The following is a 20,689-nucleotide window of genomic DNA, read 5'->3' as shown; positions in this document are numbered from 1 at the left end:
GAGTTAATACTTCATGATCAATTTACATACTGCCATCCCATGACTTATTAGTGACCATGACTTTCTGTGCAACCTATGGAACTAAATAAAACGAGAGACACATCAAACACCACTGAACTCAAACAGCTAAAGAAGCTAAAATATTGATTACATTATTAAGACAGATATTAAAAGATAATCTGTTATTAGGCCAGATATCAGTGTTTTAAGCATGTTAGAAAGAAAGGCTGTGATAACAGAAGGGAAGGTCAAACCACACAATTAATGAAAACCAGACAAGTATCAATATAACTCTTTATTTGGCAACCAGCTTGAAATGATCTAGTTTTCAGTGTATAGCATTACTCTGTTCAAAATCACACAGTCCTTCTGATAAACATTTATCTTATTTTTACATATTGCAGTTTACAAATTTAGCTTATCTGCTTGACAAAATTATTTTGACAATGAATTTGTATGTGTTATATAAAAATCTACACATTATACATTCATTATTAGAAGAAGAAAAGTTTTTTTTTTTTTTTTTTAAACAATATTAAACCAGCACAGAACATAACTGTCAACATATCCAATCCAGGTAAGAATAATAACAAAATAAAGTTGAATACTTCAATATTACAGTCAAATACTGAGAAAAGTCCAATGATGTACAGGGAGGAGGTTTGTTTTTTCTTCTTTTTTTTTTTCGCTTTTGATTTTTTTTTAGTTTTTATTTTTTAACACCAGAGGGCACAGCTCCAGAACTACTATGATACTGTCACAGTCTCAGAGGAGATAAAGAGAGAGAGGAAAGAGAGAGTTGGGAATGATACTCACTGAGTAGTGTGGCCTTGAGAAACTAATTGACTAAAACATCAAGAAAAAAAAAAAAAAAAACATTAGGACACCACTCTCTTTCTTTCTCTTGCGCTCTCACGCTGCTTTAAAGCTAAGGAAGAGATTCATCTGCCTCTAGTCTTGTTTCCTGCCCTGCTTTTACTCATGCCATAACGCCTGTAGGTACTTCAACATTCCTTTGCCCTCTTTTACATTTAAACTTGCACTGTATGTCCAAAAGTATCCAGACACCCCCTCTAAACAATGAATTTCGCTCAATTTAACCCACTGTTGACAACGGGCTTCAACTGCACTAATATAACCCACATTATCTGTGAATGGGATGCTCTGATGTGGCTGCACATGAGCCTTGGGTCACCATACCCATACCCATGCTACCTGTCAGCTGAAGAGAGTGGAACTGCCTTCTCCGGAGTGATGATGCCCCACTGAATATCTTAAGGATGAGCTGGACTGGCGTTTCTGATCCAAAACTAATCCTCCAACATCAGTACCTGACCTCACTAACGCTCTTGTGGCTGCAAACAGCCAATCCTCACAGCAGTGTTCAGAGAGCCAGTGCACAGCCTTCCCAGAAGAGAAGGAGCAATTACTGTAGCAACAAGAGGGATAATGTCTTTGATTTCAGAAGAAATATTGGGGGAGCAGGTGTCTACAAATATTTGGACATAAGGTGCATCTCGATAGCTTCAGGTGACAAATGGAACTTCTAGAAGGGCATGGTACAGCCGAGTTTAGTGTTTTCCAGCTTTCATTTAAAGGAATGGTTTGTGAAGACTATCACATGTCCACAACTTCACACTTACCCTAAATGCTGCTGAAGACATGATGTCCTTCAAACATTGCTTCATTGGTTTTGCACTGGAGCCACAAAGCGAATGTAGCGAATAGCACTAGTCCATAATCCTTTTGGAAAATACACACCTACGCACTTAACACAAGCCACTCAGACCTCATCCAGGTCTTCAGTAGAGGTCCAGCAGAGTTCTCAATGTGGCTCAGGACACAATATATCCAGCCGTGCACAAGATAAATTACCAAACTTCCACTGTGTGGCTCAAAGCTACATAGTTTTGCTAATTTTCAGAAAGTCATACTGTACCCTAAACCACACTGCCAGGCCTGTGCACCCTAATGAAGACCTGAATGCAGTTTCAGTGGGTGACTGTTGACTACTAGTGGTTTTATTTAGCTACAATAGCCACAAAGCTCCAGCGCTAAACTAAAGAAGTGAAATTCAGACAGCATTTGGAGACGTCTTGGTGGATTGACTACATCTGGGGAAAGTGGGAAGTTGTGTACATTAGATTTCTTTGCTGAATCATTCCTTTAACTTCAGATATGCTTAAGAATGGCCTGATGGCTTCAGTGTGTTTAAAGAAGGAAGAACGCCAAAACCCGCAGCACTGTGTCCTTCCACAAGTTCGGTTTGGCACAAAACCTTTTCTGTCTGTCTCTCTTCTGAGATGGTCTCTCGCTCTCTTTCTGTCTGTCTCTTTTCTGTGGCTTTCTCTCACTCTGTAAGTCGCTCAATCTTCTGTATCTCTCTCCCTGCAGCTCTCTTTTGTGGCTCGCCCGCTCTCTCTGCAGCTGTCTTCTGTAAGTTCTTCTGGGCACCTCTGTCTTGTGTTGCTCTCTCACTCTGTCAGCAGCTCTATCTTCTTTCATTCTCTCTACAGCTCTGTCTTTCGAGGCTCTCACTCTGCCAGTAGCTCAAACTTCTGTAATCGTCTCTCTGTTGCTCTGTCTTCTGTGGCCCTCTCACTCTGTCAGTAGCTCGATTTTCTGTAATTCTCTCTGCAGCTTTGTCCTCTGTGGCTCTCTGTCAGTAGCTCTATTTTCTGTAATAGCTATATCTTATGTCTTCTGTGGCTCGTCCTCTCTTTGTAGCTCTGTCTTTCCCTGCAGCTCTGTCCTCTGATTCTCTCTGCAGCTTTGTCTTCTGTAGCTCTCTGTCAATAGCTCTATCTTCTGTAGTTCTCTCTCTCGCTCTGTCTTTTGTGTCTGTCTCAGTCTGTCTGTAGGTCTATATTCTGCAATTCACTGCATTTTCATTTTCTCTCCCTTCATTTTCACTCTCTCTCCCTGTAGGTCTATCTTCTGCTATTCACTGCATTTTCATTTTCTATGACTATCTCTCCCTGTAGGTCTATCTTCTGTGATTCTCTCTCTGCATCGTTCTTCTATGGCTCTCTGTCTTTATTTCTCTGTAGCTCTATAGTCTGTAATTCCCTCTGCATCTCTTCTCTTCTTCTCTGGCTCTTCATCTCACTCTTCTCTCACGTTCTCTCTCTCTTTCTCTCTCTCTCTCGCACTTTCTCTCTCAATTTTTAATAACACAGTTCTGAGAGGACTAGTATAGTTTAGGGGTTTTGAGTATGACTCAGCAAAACTGGGAAATGAGAGAATGATATGCGGGAACTTTTACTTTTTACAGATTCCTCTCATTTAAAACAGTCAGTGACTTTAGGATAGTCTGTTTTTTCTGCACTTAAAAACTGTTATATTGCTATAACAAACCAATAGAGATCCCTGAGAGAAGTTGTCTCTGAAGAGCCTGTTAGCTGTCAGGCCTTTTCCAGTTTGCAAAGGCTGCACCTTTGTGTACAAAAACTGGCTTTTCGGAGAGAACTTCCTTCAGCTGCCTCTTGGTGGACATTTCTAAATGCTTTTTTTAAGTCTTAAACTGTAAAAAATAGTTTTGGTGTTTTATAAAAGCCATGCTTTGCTCATTTCAACCATATATTGTGTCGGGCCAGAAGTGAGTGTGTGTGTGAGTATGCGTGTGTGTTTGTGAGATAGAGCCAGCATGCTAGTCTGTTTAAAAGTACATGCCTATACGTATTTGTGTTTACATGTTTGTTGGTGTGTGTGCTTGCATTTGAGATCAGAGACAGTCTTGTGATGTTCTGTAATGTGCAAAGCTTCAAATGCTAGGAGTTTGTTCTGCAGAGAGGAAGGTCTGTGGGAAATAGCTCTTCTCTGACTTTAATCTGGCCGCGGCAATCCCTATCCCTGAAGCGTCAGCGCTAACGTTACATTCTGAATACGTCGCCGTGTATCCAAACTAGAAATATATCAACCTCAAAAGAAACGTCTCTCTTAGAAATATCTAAAATATTCATATTCTATAACACTGTATTGCTATGAGACATAGTATCCAAGCAGGGTGCAGATGTTCTTTTGGTCTGTGCTGACTTGATCAGTACTCATTAGCAAATGACACGCACCACAACGCACTGGAATGTCTATGATACACAGTTTGAGTTCACTCGATGTATGAACTGATGACGGGAGGGGATACACAGAGGGTCGGCTGGTTTGTTTGGTGTACGTGTGAGTGGTCAACATCAAAGAGGTATTGCTACAGATAGATCCACTTCTTTCACTCCCTTGTTGAGTGACCTGTCGTGTGGTATCAGAAACGCAGCTAGAAGAGCCGAGCGGTCAGCGACTCGTTTACCGACTGTCTGCTGCGCATGTGTGCGTATGTGTGTGTGCGCGTGCATGTGTATTTGTGTGTGTGTGTGTGTGTGTGTATGTGTGTGTGTATGAGGTGGTTTCATAAATCAAGTGATTGGTTCACATAATGATGCACAGGTACATCAAAATAAACCAAAGAGAGAAGCTTTGGCATGGGAAAACCATGAGAGAAGCAATGACTGACCAAGATCCAAAGTCAAACAGTCAGACAAGAGTACAGTCTGCTTTCGTTATTATCTATATTCATCTCTCTGTCTTTCACTCTCCCTCTAGCTCTCTCTCTCTCTTTCTCTCTTTCTCAGTTTCAGTGCTTCACCAGAACGCCTGCTGTTCAACACTAGAATCAGTCTGTTTTTCCTCCCAGAGTTTTGCATTTCAGAAATACAATTCCCAGAGTCCTTTTCTTGGAGGTGCAATGTGCGTGTGTGTGTGTTTGTTTACATGTGCTGAGCGTCCATGATGTCCAGGTATTTGGCCTCAATGATCCTAGGCAGCAGACAATTCCTGAAGAAATTCAAATGCAGTCAGTAACACCACCCGACAAAAACGAACAGACAAACTGAGACAAATCTAGGTTATATGTAGGACTTAATATAACTGTGTGTGTGTGAGTGTGCGTGTGTGTGTGTGTTTGTGTGATTTATGAAATTAACATGACAAACCTGATAGGTATGAGGATAAACATTAGCAGAGGAAAGATCATTTTCATGTACGGGAGAGGGTACATCCCAAACGTGCAGAGGAACAGCAGCTGCACCATCTGAAGGAAAGTGAAGTAATGGATTTTCCTCTGCGGCACCTTCCGGATGTAGTGAGTGGGAGGGTAGGATGTCTGAGAGAAAGAGACAGAGAGTGTATGAGAGAACGAGAGAGAGAAACAGAGAGCAAATGGGAGAAGAAAAGGGATATATAAGGAAATGTGCTCCTTCTTTCAGACATAAAAACACAGGAGCAGTGAAAAAAGGAACATGTATAGACACCAATCCGTATAGATGGCTCCAGGTTCATTGTTCCAAGTTGAAAAATGACTGATCTTAATTCTGATGCAGTTCGAAAGAGAAATTCAGTAATTATGCTATAATTGTTAAGTTCAAATCACAACTTTGAAGTTTCCCCTGCCAAGGTCAAAAGGACAATGTGTACATTGTGTGGCAATCGTCTCCTTTTGAGGCCTCACATCTATTATAACTAGAGGATATTCTACTTTACCCATGATTTGTGTACTACTGGCTCAATAACAGTGCTTGGGGACGAATAATTGCCACTTGCAATGTAATTTGTAGATGGTCACTAAATTCTTAATAGTTCTGACAGTCTATTCATCAATAGTATTATTGATGACGGGATTAAATTTACACAGGGTCCTGGGACAATTTCCACTTTCACAGGTGCTCTTCAGTGATTTTATTTCTGTTTGGATCATTAATGTCTGTGTTCTGTCTCTTAATCTGAGAAAATTACAGGCCTATTTACCTACTATGTTTTTTCGACTGAACTATATAAAATAATAACAGTAAACATTGATCAGTCATAACATTAATACCACCTGCCTAATATTGAGTGTCACAACAGATTTGACAGTTCGAGTCATGGACTTCACAAGACCTCTGCAGGCGTCCTGTGGTATCCGGCAAGACACTGGCAGCAGAAGTTGTGAAGTGGGACCTTCATGGACTGCATAAAGGAGTCTTAGGTGCCCATGACCCTGTTGCCAGTTTACTGGTTGGCCTTTTTAGGAGCACTTTTTGTAGGTACTGACCACTGCATACTGGGGGAACCCGTTTTAGAGGTGTTCTGTCATCTAGCCATCACAGTTTGGCTCTTGTGGAAGTGGCTCAGTTTCTTGTGCTTTCTCATTTTCTTGCTTCTAACACATAATCTTCAAGAACAGACCGTTCACTTGCTGTCTCACAAAGTGACTGTTCACTTGATCCCACCCTTGACAGGTGGCACTGTAACAAGATAATGTTTTTTGTCACCTGTCAGTGGTGCTACCATTGTGGTTGATTGGCATATATATATATATATATATATATATATATATATATATATATATATATATACAATAAACAATATAAATGTACATTAAATAACAACAATCATCAATGACATGTGATTGGCATCAATGGCAATAAAAGTGCCTCTCAATATTTTCAAATCGGCAATGCTGTGCAGGTGAGCAGTCCTGACTGTGAACTAAACTATTCTGTGGAAACAAGCCCATGACAGAGCCTGTTTCTTCTGCCAAACTGAGAGCTTAACCTGGTCAATGAGATCCTCGCTAATGATAGGTAGAGGGCGCTCTTGTGCTTTGATTTTATGTACAAGTCATAAGGACTGCTGCTTTAAACACATTCATAAAATGCCTTCTGTGACTTTGATTCGCCCTCTCGTTAGTTGCAACACCAAAGAGAGACAGCTGCTCCATCAACACAAACACACTCGTAACTGTCCAACATGCAGCTATAATCGATGTGTCTTTCTCTCTCTCTTTCTCTCTCTCTCTCTCACACACACACACACACACACACACACATTTACACATACACACACACACACAAATGTTCCAACAAACATTCATCAGTACCTGTTCCTTGAGTAGCAGTGCCATGCGGTCACACATCTGGTTGCCGTCAATGGAGGTGAGGGCGATGTAGAGAAAGAGGCCGTAGAGCACAGGTTTGGGAATCCACTGCAGCGGCACAGGCAGCAGAAACACACTCACACCGATCAGGATATTGGCCACCAGCGATGTCACCCGCGTCTCCTTCACACTCACTATACTACACACATACACACACAAAAAAAAAAGCAAATTCAAAGTCAACCTTATTTATGGTAATAATGATAACCCTAGAACAACTCTGTATCTACATTATTGTACTAAACGTGATATAAAAAGAATAGGAAAATCTAGGAAACAAATACTGAAAAGGAATAAAAGCAAAAAATAAAATGATAAATTAAATAAATAAAAGCAGACACCAAATGAAATTTTATTCATAGTAATAATTTAATAAACTATTTTAATAAGAGTTTTAAAGTAATATGTGTATGTCTGGACATATACAGTAATGTTTGTATGCTATGGCATAGCTGTGATTTACATTAATGTTTTTACATAAATGTATACATATTTACATTTATGGACTTCTAATGGGGAAAAAAGATCTTAATTTTAAGATTCATCTGTCCAGAGCACATTGTTCCAGAAGTCCTGCTCTTTGTCTAGGTCTTCTCTGGCAAACTTTAGTCTTGCCCTGTTCTGTTTTCTTGCCCTGTGTTTCTTCTGTGCACACCTCTTTCTGATGGAAGATACTGTACTTTATTATCAACTGTGGCATGAGCTACCTGTAGGTCCCATGATGATATTTTAGATTTTTTTAAAGGGAATTTTTAATACATCTTGTGTCTGCTGTTGGATTGAACTGGCCTGGTTATTTTGGCAGTTGTTTTTGTATCTCTTCCCATACTCATATGCATCTACAACCTTCTTTCTGAAGGCCTCAGAGAGCTCTTCAGATCTCGCCATTGAGATACAGAGCCTTTTAACGATAAACACCAAATGAAACAAAATGTCCAAGCTTAAATAAAACAGGCTCTTCCAGAATCCTCTCTAACCATGTTCTAATCTTCTGCAGCTGATGTGCTGCACCTGATTCTAATTTGAAACATTCTGAGTAGTAATAAATGTGTGGGTGTCCTAACTTTTCCTGCATTTCTATTAATACATTTTACTGATTATTTGTTTAGTTAGGTTACCTCTCAATATTTTCTAAATAAAGATAATATGTTTAAATATGTTACAAAAAAGACATAGGGTGTCCTAATTAGTTGTATAACTGTAAGTAACTAAGTGAAACTGGAGTGTTACAGTGATGCTGCTGCTGCTAGAGAAGTAAGTATGTGTGGGCTCACGTCTCATAGAGGTGCCCTCCCTCCACGCGCTCCTCCACGATGGCCAGCTGCCGGACGTGCAGCGTGGAGTGAGGGAAAGCAGCGTGCATCCACGGCAGGCCCAGCACCGACATCAAAATATTAATCAGGCCAGACAGAGTCAGGTCCCAGTGATACGCTGTGCCCTTCAGCAACCTACAGCAACAGGACACCCACACAAACACACAAAACACAGATATAGACACAATGGTTTACACACACACACACACACACACACACACACACAAAACACAGATATAAACACAGTCAGTTCCCAGTGATACGGTGTACCCTTTAGCAAACAACAAGACATGACCATGCAAAAACACACACAGACATGCACACAAGAAACAGTTACGCACAGAAGCAGATAGTATTCATAAAGCAGAGGGCATGTACATTTACATAAACCCTAACACATTGTTATTCAGTTGGCCATTTCTCAGCACCAAATGCCCTTCACTGACCTCCCATCGCACACACACCCACACTCATAAACAGGTCTAAACACACACACAGTCACACCTCAACCTCTACCAGTGAAAGCATTCAACACTGTGCTTTGCTACAATCACACACAGTGTAACAATAAAAGCATTAGTCTGAAAAAGGACTGAAAGAGCCTCTGCTGGAGTGACTTCACTGGCAGCCTACCTGTTCTCTGGAGCATTAGTGAGCGAGACCACAATGTTCTGATCGATAAAGATGAGGAGAGCGAGCAGGAAACCCAGGCCCATAGCACTCAGCACACTGGCCCCTGTGAGCTTTTCTAAAGGGGCCACTCGGAACACCGGACCATTGTGGAAATCGAACACTGGCACTGTAAAATATACACACATCCGACTCTCACACTCTGCTCTGGATGAAATGAACTGATAAAATGAAAGTGCTCTCTATAGAGCAATGTAAGCACAAATCCATTATTCTAAACACCTTACAAAGCAATAGTAAACACATACTGTCTGATAGTAATGCAATAATTAATCATTAGTACATTGGTGCCTCTAAGTGTAAGAGGAGATATTTTACTGTGATTTTAAGACTGTTGCTGTGGAGTTTTTTTTTTGTGTACGGTATTGTTCCAGTGAGCCATAAGACATTTAAAAGACATGAATAAGGTGCCTCTCCAAGACATTCATGGGTCGTCTAGAAGTCTTTTTTATGACTTTAAAGGGTCCATATCATGGAACACTAAATTATCATTACTTTTGTTTAATAGCAGTGTTTGATATTGCATTTAAACATTGTCAACTGTCATTTATGTGATTACATATACCAATCAGCCACCTGCCTGATGTTTTGGAGATGTTCTGACCAAGTTGTCTAGCCATCACAATTTGTCTCTTGTCAAAGTGGCTCAGATTCTTAAACTTGCCCATTTTTCCTGCTTTTAACATCTTCAAAAACTGATTGTTCACTTATATCTGCATATTTAGCCTGCAGAAGCCTAGCTCTGCTCATTCACACTATAAGAGTGCGTTTTGATTGAGACACAATACAAGGCAGCCAATCAGACTGGAGATCAATGACATATGTCAATCAGTCTTGAGGGGATAGTAACAAATCAGCCTGTTTAACAATGTTTTTGGTTTTCCAGGATATGGGCCCTTTCAAGAAAAGTCAGTTGGTTTATTGTAAATAAATAATATTAATGTAATTCAATGTAATGCAACTGAATGTACAGTTACATAATTAAATTTGAATTCCAAAGCAATGTGTGTGTGTGTGTGTATCACTGGCATCTCAAGAGCAGCCTCACGTACAGCCAATGTCGTTGAAGACGTAGGAGCCCACATAGGAGAAGATGAGCACAGATATGGGAAGAGCACAGTCTGACAGAATCTCCCTCATCTTCGCATGCAGGAAGGGACTGCACACACAGATCAGTGTATCAGAACATATTCAACTATCAGGCCCAACAGTGTGTATGTGTATATAGGAGCGTACATCCTTTACCTCCTCTTAAACTGGTAGAGTGTGAAGCCGACCCACAGGGTGCCCAGCATGAGGAGCAGGCAGAGCAGTGGCCGTGCCCGTGTGCAGAGAATGAAGGATTCTGGGAGGGCCCCCGTCAGGTTCATGTCCCTGCTTATTCGATTCAACTCCTCTATGCTGCCATTGGCCAGTGTAGGAGCATGGTAGTATCTATGGAAGACTGTCAGAGAGGTATTGTAATAGTTAATGAGAAGCATGCACATGGAATTTTGAGGGCATGGAAATGCATTAAAAAGGTACACTGCACATCATATTGGGGACATCATTTCTTGCTCTGACATTAGAATTTTCTCCCTGTAATTTTTCAATTAAGCAAAAAAAAAAAAAAACATGCATGCAAGGCTTCTGTTAACATAGATTAGCCGATCACTAGTGTTGCAGCAGTCAGCTTCATGCCCATCAAAGTGTATTTTGTGGTATGAACAGAATATTTTGCCTGAATAATGATTTGAACACTTTTCCCTATTTCTTTTATGACCAGCTACCTAATAGTTGGAATAGCAACCCTTGGCTCAGATGACTCTAGCGAGATGGCATGGACTGTATTAGGTGACAGAAGGTGTTCATTATAGAGGTTTGGCTGGTCCGCAGTGGAGCACTGATTGTTCTGTGTCACTCGCCAGAGTCGTTGGTTCCCTCTGGTTTCAACGGCCCGTGGGGCACCACTGGTATGTCATTGGGTGTCACTCAATGTGCGAGAAATCTATTCTCGGTACACCTTCACTACGATAGCTTAACTACCCACAAAGTCAATGGTTCTCTAGATGCTACAGTCCATGCCACAAAATCTTGCTAGTGTCATCCGAAGCTGAAAGGTTTGCATGCTAATGACTTCAAATCAATGCGATAAAAATTGTGGATGGCATTATTATCAATTTGTAGTTTTGCAGTTATGCAATAAAATACACTAAGATGTTAACAGTTTTCGATTAAAACAACATTATATAGTGTTTTTATCTTAAAACAACAGCTTCAAAATAATTCTGGTGACTCACTGACGTGTAAAAGTAAGAATGGTGTCTCTATTGTTGCTTCTCGGGGCTCTGTATGCTATTAACTGCACTATGTAAATTTAGTGGAGCTGAACTAGACCACTTGTAAGAACTGCATAATGTTGTGTAACCTGAGGGTTTTTTAAGGTAATGCTACATAATGTTGCTTTAAGTTGTTAAAGACAAAGTACTCATTTAGAATCCATTGTGTTGGTTATGTGTAAACAACAGGTGAAAGACCTTTGACAGGCAGTGGCTTTTATGCATGTATGTATAAGACCTCAAGAAGCCGAGAGACAGACTTACTCTTGACAGTGCCTTTCATAGCATCTGCTACAAAAGCAATTGAAATGAACAGAGCTATCACCTCCTCTATTGACCTGCAGGCACAAACAGAAAAAACACATGTATCAGTCATACAGGAGTGTGAGAGCATGTGCCACTCTGTATGTGTGTGTGTATGAGAGAGAGAGAGTCTGACCTCTTGAAGAGCTTGACAAGCAGGCTTAGGTTGAAGACCCCCCCAATGATAAGGAATAAGCTGTTCCACAGACCAATACAGGCATAAAACGCAGCAAAGTCCAGATCATAATCATCGCAGATTCCCCTGATTACTGCAGACACACAGATGCACACATTTGTGATTTAGAAACTCATGAATGAGCAGAAATTAATAAATTGCAGAAAAATTATACGTTTCTAAGTCATAAACCTATGATGAAATGTGTTTTTTACAATTAGCAAAATGTTGTTCATGCATTTGGTTGCTTGGTGCCAGTTCAGTGTACACTACTGTATAGAATTATAATATCATGTGTATATCATTGCTGTCATAAAAAAAAACAAATTTCTCCAAAATTCCAACTTTACAGGAGTAGGAAAAAACCTCGTCAACTCTGAAGGGGAGTCTCAAGGGAGATATAAAAATATTTTATTCTAGGCTATTTCTATGGATCCATTCATCATGGAATTGTGAAACAATGTAAAGAACAAACACCAGATTCACTTTATGTCAAAAACACAAAAAAACTGTCAAAAATGGAGATATTGGACAATATTGTTGCTGTTACACAAAAATCTCATATCTCCAAGAAGCCAACTTTACAGGATAAGTAAAAACCTTCTTAACATTCAATGGAAGCCAATTTTCACAAATATTTTTTTATACGTTATTTTGGTCCAATCATCACGAAAGAACAACTGACCAGATTCAAAATATAAAGCTTTACAGAAAAAGAAAAGAGCGATCTTATCCTTCAATGAAATATAAAATAAATAATGATTGAAATTTAACTGTAATAAATGTATAACATTTCTAACTGTCTCTTTTTCAGTTAGTGTAAAAATAAAACCAAGGCAAAAATGAAAATGTAAGGCTTTGTTCTAACAGAGACAATAATTGTCACTCTAGCTTCACTGTTTTATTTCAAATCTAAAGTGGATGCAATAAAGTACAGAAACAACAAAACAACAAAAACAGTTTCTCTGTCCAAATACTTACAGAATAAACTGTATCTGTATAATGAGTTTTAATACTATATAATGTATTGTTCTGGTTATTATGTATGTTTGTGTGTGTGTTTGTTGTTTTGAAAAATTAAAAATCTAATCACAAAAACCTTATTCCAAATATTTCCCTAAACATGTGGAGAATTCCCTCAGATATTTTCATTAAGTTCATCAGTTGAAACCCGCAAGGCTGGCTCTCTGATTGGAAGAGGCCATTGTTACAGATGGATTCCCATCCCGGTTTGTGTTTCTGTCCCAGTTAGTGTACATTTCCCAAACAAAATCTCGTCTCACCACAGCGAAACGATTTTTCACGACAAACCTCCTCCAGATGACAGCAAGCGATTGCTGCCACAGGAATTAGCTTTAGGCAGAGTCAGCTCTTAGCCAGGGCAAACATCAAAACTCGCCCAAACAAACGGCAGCCATGTTGGCCTGTCAGACTGCCGCTCTGAGAGTTAGCCTCCTCTTCTACAGAGCGCTGCGGCCAACACGCCTCTAATTCCACACTCGGCTTCATTAGTCACTCACAGGGCTAAATAAACAGCTCTCCTACAAATGTGATAAGTGCGAACATGTGTGAGTGTGTGTGGCAGCGTGCATATGTGTTTGTATGTCTTTGTGTGTGTGTGTGTGTGTGTATGTGTGTGTGCAAGGGGTAAGAAAATCATACCACTAATGAAGATGGCGATGGGGGCAGTAGTTAGGGGGATGACCAGAGGGGAACCAGCACACAGAGAATAGATGATTCCACCTATACTCTGCCCAATGATCGTCTTCTGAACATCTACCACACACACAAACACACATAGATACAGATGTTTACTGTACAGTACATTTATTGCTAACAAGCAAAAGTCTAAAGCCACACTGAGAAACAGAATTTTTACTGTGAAGGATTCTGCTCTACTTCTAGGCCACTTTCAAATGTAAGCGAATCTGTGCCATTAACATTTGTGATATTAACACCTTTAAACTGTTTTCCGGTCTTATCTCCCTTCCATTGAAGCTCATGTTCACACGACTCTCGGGTGGATTTGATCTGCTCATCAGAGGCTTTTCATAAAAGTGTGGAGTCTATGCCAGCTCTAGTGTGCACTGCTATTACAGGAAAAAGGAGGACATACTGTACCTAATACTTATGAAATGCATGGTAACACTCAATAAATTTTTCTTTAACTTCTAGGTTGCTATCCTAATCATATAATCTGTAATAAAACCTCACTGCATTAAATTTAAGAAAATAAATGTAACATATGAAATGCAGCACTAAATATATTACTAAATTGTTGAAAAAGAAAAGTAAAACTAAATATTTTAATTTGAAATTTGAGAAATTGAAACTAATGTTTGTTTATGCATTTTGTGGAGGGTATTGGCAAAAACAACCTTGTTCCACCTAAATGTAGAACAATTTTATTATGTGACTCCTGAACGAAACTAAATTCATCCAAAATAATGAATAATTCTGTACTCAATTTATTAACTATTACTAAATTTATATATTTAAGAATTATTTAAGACTGATAAATAACCTAATTTTAATTCTCTAAATAATGAAAAGTAATTAAAAATGTAAATGTAAATAATCATTATAATATTTATTTAATATATATATAACTAAATGAACGCCTGCACTCTAAAATAGTAATAATAAAACAATATTTAAAATAAAATTACAATTATTATAAATAGAACGATAAATGATAAAAACAAACTAAATGTAAATGAACAACTGAACATTTTGCTATTAACTATTTCGAAAGAACTGATTAGAAATAGTATAATATGAAACTGAATTAATTATATTGACAATAAATATTACTTTATTATCTGTGACATATCAGAGTGTGTGTGTGTGTGTATGTGTGTGTGTCAGTGAGTAATCTGTTAGAATACGGCTGTTTGTGTGTCCTCACCTATTTCTCCTCTTGTACTCTCATCATTGAGGGAGCCGAATGCGATGGCAGGAAGCAGAACAGCGATGTAGAGGAAGATGGACGTCGTCATGTATTTCACTAGTGCTTTATTGTTACCCACTATGCCTGAAACACACACACACACACAAACACATTTTTTACCCCATGTACATTATCCATTATATACAATCTGTGTGTGTGTGTGTGTGTGTGTGTGTGTGTTTTAGATCCTCTTACCATCAGTAAAGTCAGATGTATAGAAGGGCAGGCGGCGACATAGATCCTCATAGATGCCTCGGCCCACTCTGAAAAAATCTCTACACTGCAGAGGGAGAGAGGGGAAGAGAGCACAATTAAAAACACACACACATACACACACACAGAGAGTCACACACGCACACACACACACACACACATCACAATCACACTGTAGAGGGAGAGGCACAAGATTAAAACACACAAGCACTGACATAAATTATCACACACACTCACACACACGCACACACACACGAGACTCCTGCAAATTCACAAGCAAAATACACACAGTGCTGCACACATGCTAACACAACAGCTCACACTGCAAAAGGGAGAAATACAGAGTTAAAGCCAGCAGACACACGCAAATGCACACACACTACACACAGCCCTATCATCCAGACACACATTCTTTCTCTCACACACACACATACACACACACACACTACATACAGCCCTATCATCCAGACACACTTTCTTTCTCTTAGACGCACACATACACACACACTACACACAGCCCTATCATCCAGACACACTTTCTTTCTCTTAGACACACACACACACACTACACACAGCACTACCATCCAGACACACTCTTTCTCTCACACACACATATACACATACCCACACACACAATACACACAGCCCTATCATCCAGACACACTTTCTCTCTCACACACACACACGCATACACACTACACACAGCCCTATCATCCAGACACACTTTCTCTCTCACACACGCACACGCACACACACTACACACAGCCCTATCATCCAGACACACTTTCTCTCTTTCTCTCTCTTTCTCTCTCTCTCTCTCTCTCTTTCTCTCTCTCTCTCTCTCTCTCTCTCTCTCTCTCTCTCTCACACACACACACATACACACATATATACTGTATATACACGCACATACAGACAAGGACACTTGCGCACACAAACGCACACACACTTGAACAAAAAATGGCACACATTCACACTCTCGTACGCACACACACGCTCACATACAGAAGCTCAGTTGAATCTCACTCACACAGAGCCCCCTGCACAGCAGAGAGAGAGACACAAGGTGAGCAGAGACCGCAGACTGGAGAGAGAGACAGCCCAGCGTTAGAAAACCCCACTACAATGTCACTACAAGGTTAGAGCAACAGAACAGGATTAGCAGAATAGCAGAAACACCGCAATGCAATGTTGATCAACACCTATCCCAGCTCTCTGCAGCGTAGGTGCTGATCAATCCTGCATCCAAATCAAACGTCACGAGAAGAACATCATGAGAAGAGCACCATGAGAAAAGCACTGCTAGCAAGCCCAAATCTGAGCAACCTGCTTCATACACAACATGTCCAGACGACTGTAGACACCTCTTCTGCTCAGTCACTTCAACTACGTATTTCATGCCTTTATGTTTCCTGTGGTCTCCAGAGAAAGACATAGCTAATAAAATGGGATGCTCTGGAGAGGCAGTACATAAGCTTGAGGTCACTAATAAGCCCCAAGCACTGGGCTGGGGAGCAGTGGACTGCATTGTCTGGAATTATGGAGCTCCACCTCCTGCACATTGTTGTGGTTTCCTGCTCTAACACACTACTTTCAATTCTTGTGTTGTTCAACATTGTTGTTAGCTAGAACAGGTGTGTTTGGGATCAGGGTGAACATTAAAAAGTACAGGGCAGGGAGTCCCTGCAGGACCATGGTTGGGAACAACTGGGTTGGAGTGGCGTGTGAAGCCTTCACAGAAGACTGGAGGCTGCAGTAATTGGAGAAGAAATTCTCAACTAACATCACTGGGTTGTTGCAAGAGCAGGTGTCCACAAACCTTTGGACATACATTCTTAAAAATAAAAGTGCTTCAATAGGTTCCTTGAACGGTGATAGGATAACCACTTTTGGTGTCATAAAGGACCATGTTTGTAGTAGGGATGTGAAGTGAGTGCAAAGATCCTTTTAAAGGTCTAGAGAGCCTTCACTTAATGTAAAGGTTTTTTACTGTTCTTAAGGAGAAATTTCCACTTAAAACCAAAGCGGTTTTCACAAATCTTCTGACATTCATATTATGAGGACAATGGGATCCATCATAGTAAGAGTATGCACTATATGGACAAAAGTATTGGGACACTAGCTCATTCATTGTTTCTTCTGAAATCAGGGGGGTATTTAAAAAGAGTTTATCCTGCTTTTGTTGGAGTAACTGTCTCTACTATCCAGGGAAGGCTTTCTACTAGATTTTGAAACATTGCGTTAGCAAGGTCAGGACACTGAATGATCACCACCCACCTCATCCCCAACTGATTAAACCCAAAAGTACTGGATGGAGCACCATCATTCCAGAGACCACAGTTCCACTGCTCCACAGCTCCATGCTGGAAGGTTTCATACCCATCTATAGCCCACAACTGTATTTATTAAAAGGGGTATTCACAAACATTTGGGCATACAGTGTATCTGTGAACAATTCTGCATTGAATTTGCTCTTGTTGGAAAATTCTTGATTGAGGCCCCAAGGTTCTTTATGGAACCAAAATGGGTTCTTCTATGGCATCGCTCAAAGAACTTCATTTCATGTACAGTGTACGCTCTTCAATTGTCACATCCTTCCAGTTGTGTATAACAGCAGAAATCACAATACATTATGTTTAAAAAAAAGTGAGCAGAGCTAATCCCATATTAGCTGCTTTTACAGGTCAGTTTTTGGCAGGGAGGCAGTTTGCCTGTGTTATATTAGTGACCTGTATTGACCTCTTTTTGGCAGAGGGACTCTCCTCAGTGCGGAATTCCATTAACACAGAGAGCAACACTTAAATAAAGCCAAACAGGCTTTAGACTTCATTACAACCTATACATAATGAACTCATTTATCATAACAGTGTGCGCCTGGTGTGTGTGTGTGTGTGTGTATGTGTGTGTGTAAGAGAAAGAAGGAGGCAGGGAGAGAGAGGGGGCGGGAGGGGGGGGGATCTTTCTTGTGGCTGTTTGTCTGTGATGAATTGCCCTTGGTACACACACTTGCCTCTACACTTAAGTGTTCACACACACACACTCACACACACAGAGACAAAGTAATGATCCTCCACCTGTTTACCATTCTTCAGATGTGTGATGGAGTGAAAAAAAAAGATAAAAACAGAACTATTTGGCCCCCTGCTCGCCTCTTTATGGAGAAACAGAGAGAGAGGTTTTACGAGCGGGAAACCTCAGCCACGGTGGTCTAATGTGTGGGGGTGTGGATGTAAATTTGTGTGTGTGTGTGAAGCAAGAGCAACAAACAAGATAAATTCTCATTAGTTGATACACGCTCCGCAGAAGACAATCACTGGTGTAGCACTCGAAAAGTCAAGCGATACAGTGTATGCGCGAAAGGGTCAAAGAAAGAGAGAGAAACAACAGAAAGCAGGAAGGGAAGTTAAGTACAGACACAAAATATAGATGCATGCATTTAATGAAGAATAAGGAAAATCTAAATTCACACGCACGCACACGCACGCACACACACACACCCTTTCATCCACACACCTTGAGTGGCTTGTGGCTGTGTGGGTCAGTCTCCTCCTCCTCCACAGTGGTAGTTTTGCGCTTGGTGGCGGTCAGGTGGTACCTCTGAATGACCAGCGCCTCCTTAAACTCCTCCTGAGTCTTACTCTCCAGCAGCTTCTGTCTGAAGGAGATGTCTGAGAACATACTGGCAAACGTCCGGCCAAGCTCCATCGCCGTCTTAGTGCTTTTCTGGAGGAGGATAGGAGGAAAAGGAGATGAGAGAAGAGGAGACAACAGGAGATTGAAGGAGAAATGGAGACAATTGGAGAGGAGAGATGAAGAAAGAGCAGGAAAGGAGATGATAGAGAAGCATAGAAAATATGAGACGAGCAGAGAGAAGAGAAGGAAAAAGAAGGGAAAAAAAGAAGAGAGGAGATGAGAAAACATGCGAGGACACAATAAGAGGAATAAAGAGGAGAGGAGAGGAGAGGAGAGGAGAGGAGAGGAGAGGAGAAAACAGGAGAGGACACAATAGGAGAGGAAAATAGGAGAGGAGAGAAGAGGAGAGGAGAAGACACAAAAGGAGAGGAAAAAGGAGGAGAGGAGAGGAGAGGTGAGGAGAGGAGAGGTGAGGAGAGGAGAAGACACAATAAGAGCGGAAACAGGAGAAGAGGAGAAAGAAGATGAATCACCATTGCATGAAAAAGTGGTGTATGATGAACAGGACATGTTGAAGGGAACTGTTCAGCATGACTGGAAAAAGCTGGAGGTGTTAGGCTCTCCTCATTACCGTTAAAAAACAGCCCTTTCCCACTGCTTCTACTACATTAGAATCATCAGTTACACGTTACATAAGCAAATTAACTAAGGACAACTCAAAATATGCCAAGGCAATTGTTCTAGAGTGCTTTAATAATTCCTGTAATTAAACATCAGGTTGAGCGAGCTTTTCAGCTCCACTTATGAGCTGCAGGAATGTACACTCTAATTCCTCTGGATTACATCTGAGCATAAGTGCATTTAGTTTTTAAGTTACATAATGTTTGTTTTGCCTCACTTTAATACAGACAACGTGCACAGAGATGAATCTGTAAAAGTAAGCAATCCTGCTTTTACTGAGATGAGTGCACACATGTCTGTATGAATGAGTGTAAGTGTGTGTGGCATTTTCTGTGCAGACTGGCACATATGGAGGAGAGAGAGTGGCCAAGTGATTACAGGAAGATCTAAACACATGCACACAAACACACAAATTTAAGGCACAAATATAGTTACAACAAACAACTGAGGAAATCCATGGGAATGCAGCGGTATTTAAGCCTGAGTTTAAGCCTGAATGCGATAGTTGGTGGGATGTTACTTGGGATAAGTGGATGTGTGTGTTTTTGTGTATTTTGGGGGATTTCATTACCATCTTAAGAGGTGCCAGTATGAGGATGACATAACGGACTTCGGCACAGTTCTCTCCCCAGTTCTGAGGCCGGTCCAGCCGAGAGATACATACATGCCGCCTCTGCAGGTTCTTCACATTACAGCTGTTGGAGGCCACACAGTGTTAAACAGAGAACAGAAGGTTAGAAGGAGTTTCAAAATACCAAAAAAACAAAATGGCCCAAAGGTTTGGGCACCCTGCATGGTCAGTACCACTGGAAACACCTTCTGTAGCCAGAAAAGAGTCTTTACATTTATGGTTCTGGGATTTGGTCTCATTCTTCCTTGCAAAAGGCTTCTAGTTTTATGATATTTTTGAGCCCATCTTGCTGCACTGCTCTTCTGAGGTCTACCCACAGATATTCAGAGTTGGGGGACTGCGAGGGCCATGGCAAAATCTTCAGCTTGCTCCTCTCAAGGTAGTCCATGTGTGGATTTAGGGATTTAGTTTGTGTGTTTAGGATTATTATGCTGTAGAAGGTGTAGGTGGTGAGGAGGATGCTCTTCCGTGAAGGTCATGTTTGTGCATATGTCACTGCACAGCAGAATATGAGCCGCCACCTAGTCACGTTTTCCTGGTATTCCAGACCTCAACTTGACCTTCACTGTTCCTGTTAACTGCCATTTCATAGTTACAATACAAACTGAGGAAAAGGCTTCATCCACAGATTGGAAACAAGGCTTCATCCACAGATTATGGCCTCTGACTGTTGGGATAAGGTTTGTGTCAGAGTATTTATAAAGCTTTGAAATTCGCAGCACCTGGCCTAACGATACTGATGCTAACAATCCTAAAGAAGACTGTGAACAAACCAAAGTCCTAACATTCGAATTATAGTCCAAGACCTGGGTAAATGT

General features: G+C 40.6%; 1 protein-coding gene across 6 annotated transcripts in view; it reads right to left on the bottom strand.

Annotated features, from left to right (window-relative positions):
• Positions 1–280: 280 nt before the first annotated feature.
• Positions 281–20,689, bottom strand: part of slc4a11 (solute carrier family 4 member 11) — a 77,081-nt gene continuing 56,672 nt past the window's right edge. For 4 of the 6 annotated variants that reach the window (XM_072677823.1, XM_072677820.1, XM_072677821.1 and 1 more), the window contains 15 exons: positions 19,812–19,935; positions 18,440–18,649; positions 15,957–16,010; positions 14,909–14,993; positions 14,672–14,797; positions 13,426–13,539; positions 11,725–11,857; positions 11,550–11,623; positions 10,213–10,411; positions 10,020–10,126; positions 8,911–9,076; positions 8,239–8,412; positions 6,908–7,103; positions 4,983–5,152; positions 281–4,824 (listed from right to left, as the gene is read on the bottom strand). In XM_072677823.1, coding sequence (XP_072533924.1) covers positions 4,758–4,824; positions 4,983–5,152; positions 6,908–7,103; positions 8,239–8,412; positions 8,911–9,076; positions 10,020–10,126; positions 10,213–10,411; positions 11,550–11,623; positions 11,725–11,857; positions 13,426–13,539; positions 14,672–14,797; positions 14,909–14,993; positions 15,957–16,010; positions 18,440–18,649; positions 19,812–19,935 — 1,999 coding nt within the window. In that variant the 3' untranslated portion in view covers positions 281–4,757. The remainder of the gene's footprint in view (positions 4,825–4,982; positions 5,153–6,907; positions 7,104–8,238; positions 8,413–8,910; positions 9,077–10,019; positions 10,127–10,212; positions 10,412–11,549; positions 11,624–11,724; positions 11,858–13,425; positions 13,540–14,671; positions 14,798–14,908; positions 14,994–15,956; positions 16,011–18,439; positions 18,650–19,811; positions 19,936–20,689) is intronic. The other 2 variants (XM_072677822.1, XM_072677825.1) reach the window with 1 other exon arrangement.

This window comes from Salminus brasiliensis, chromosome 4, assembly GCF_030463535.1.
Source record: "Salminus brasiliensis chromosome 4, fSalBra1.hap2, whole genome shotgun sequence".
In the NCBI taxonomy this organism is placed as follows: Eukaryota; Metazoa; Chordata; class Actinopteri; order Characiformes; family Bryconidae; genus Salminus; species Salminus brasiliensis.
The sequence above is the reverse complement of the archived record's forward strand: the minus strand, read 5'-3'. Positions and strand labels throughout refer to the sequence as shown.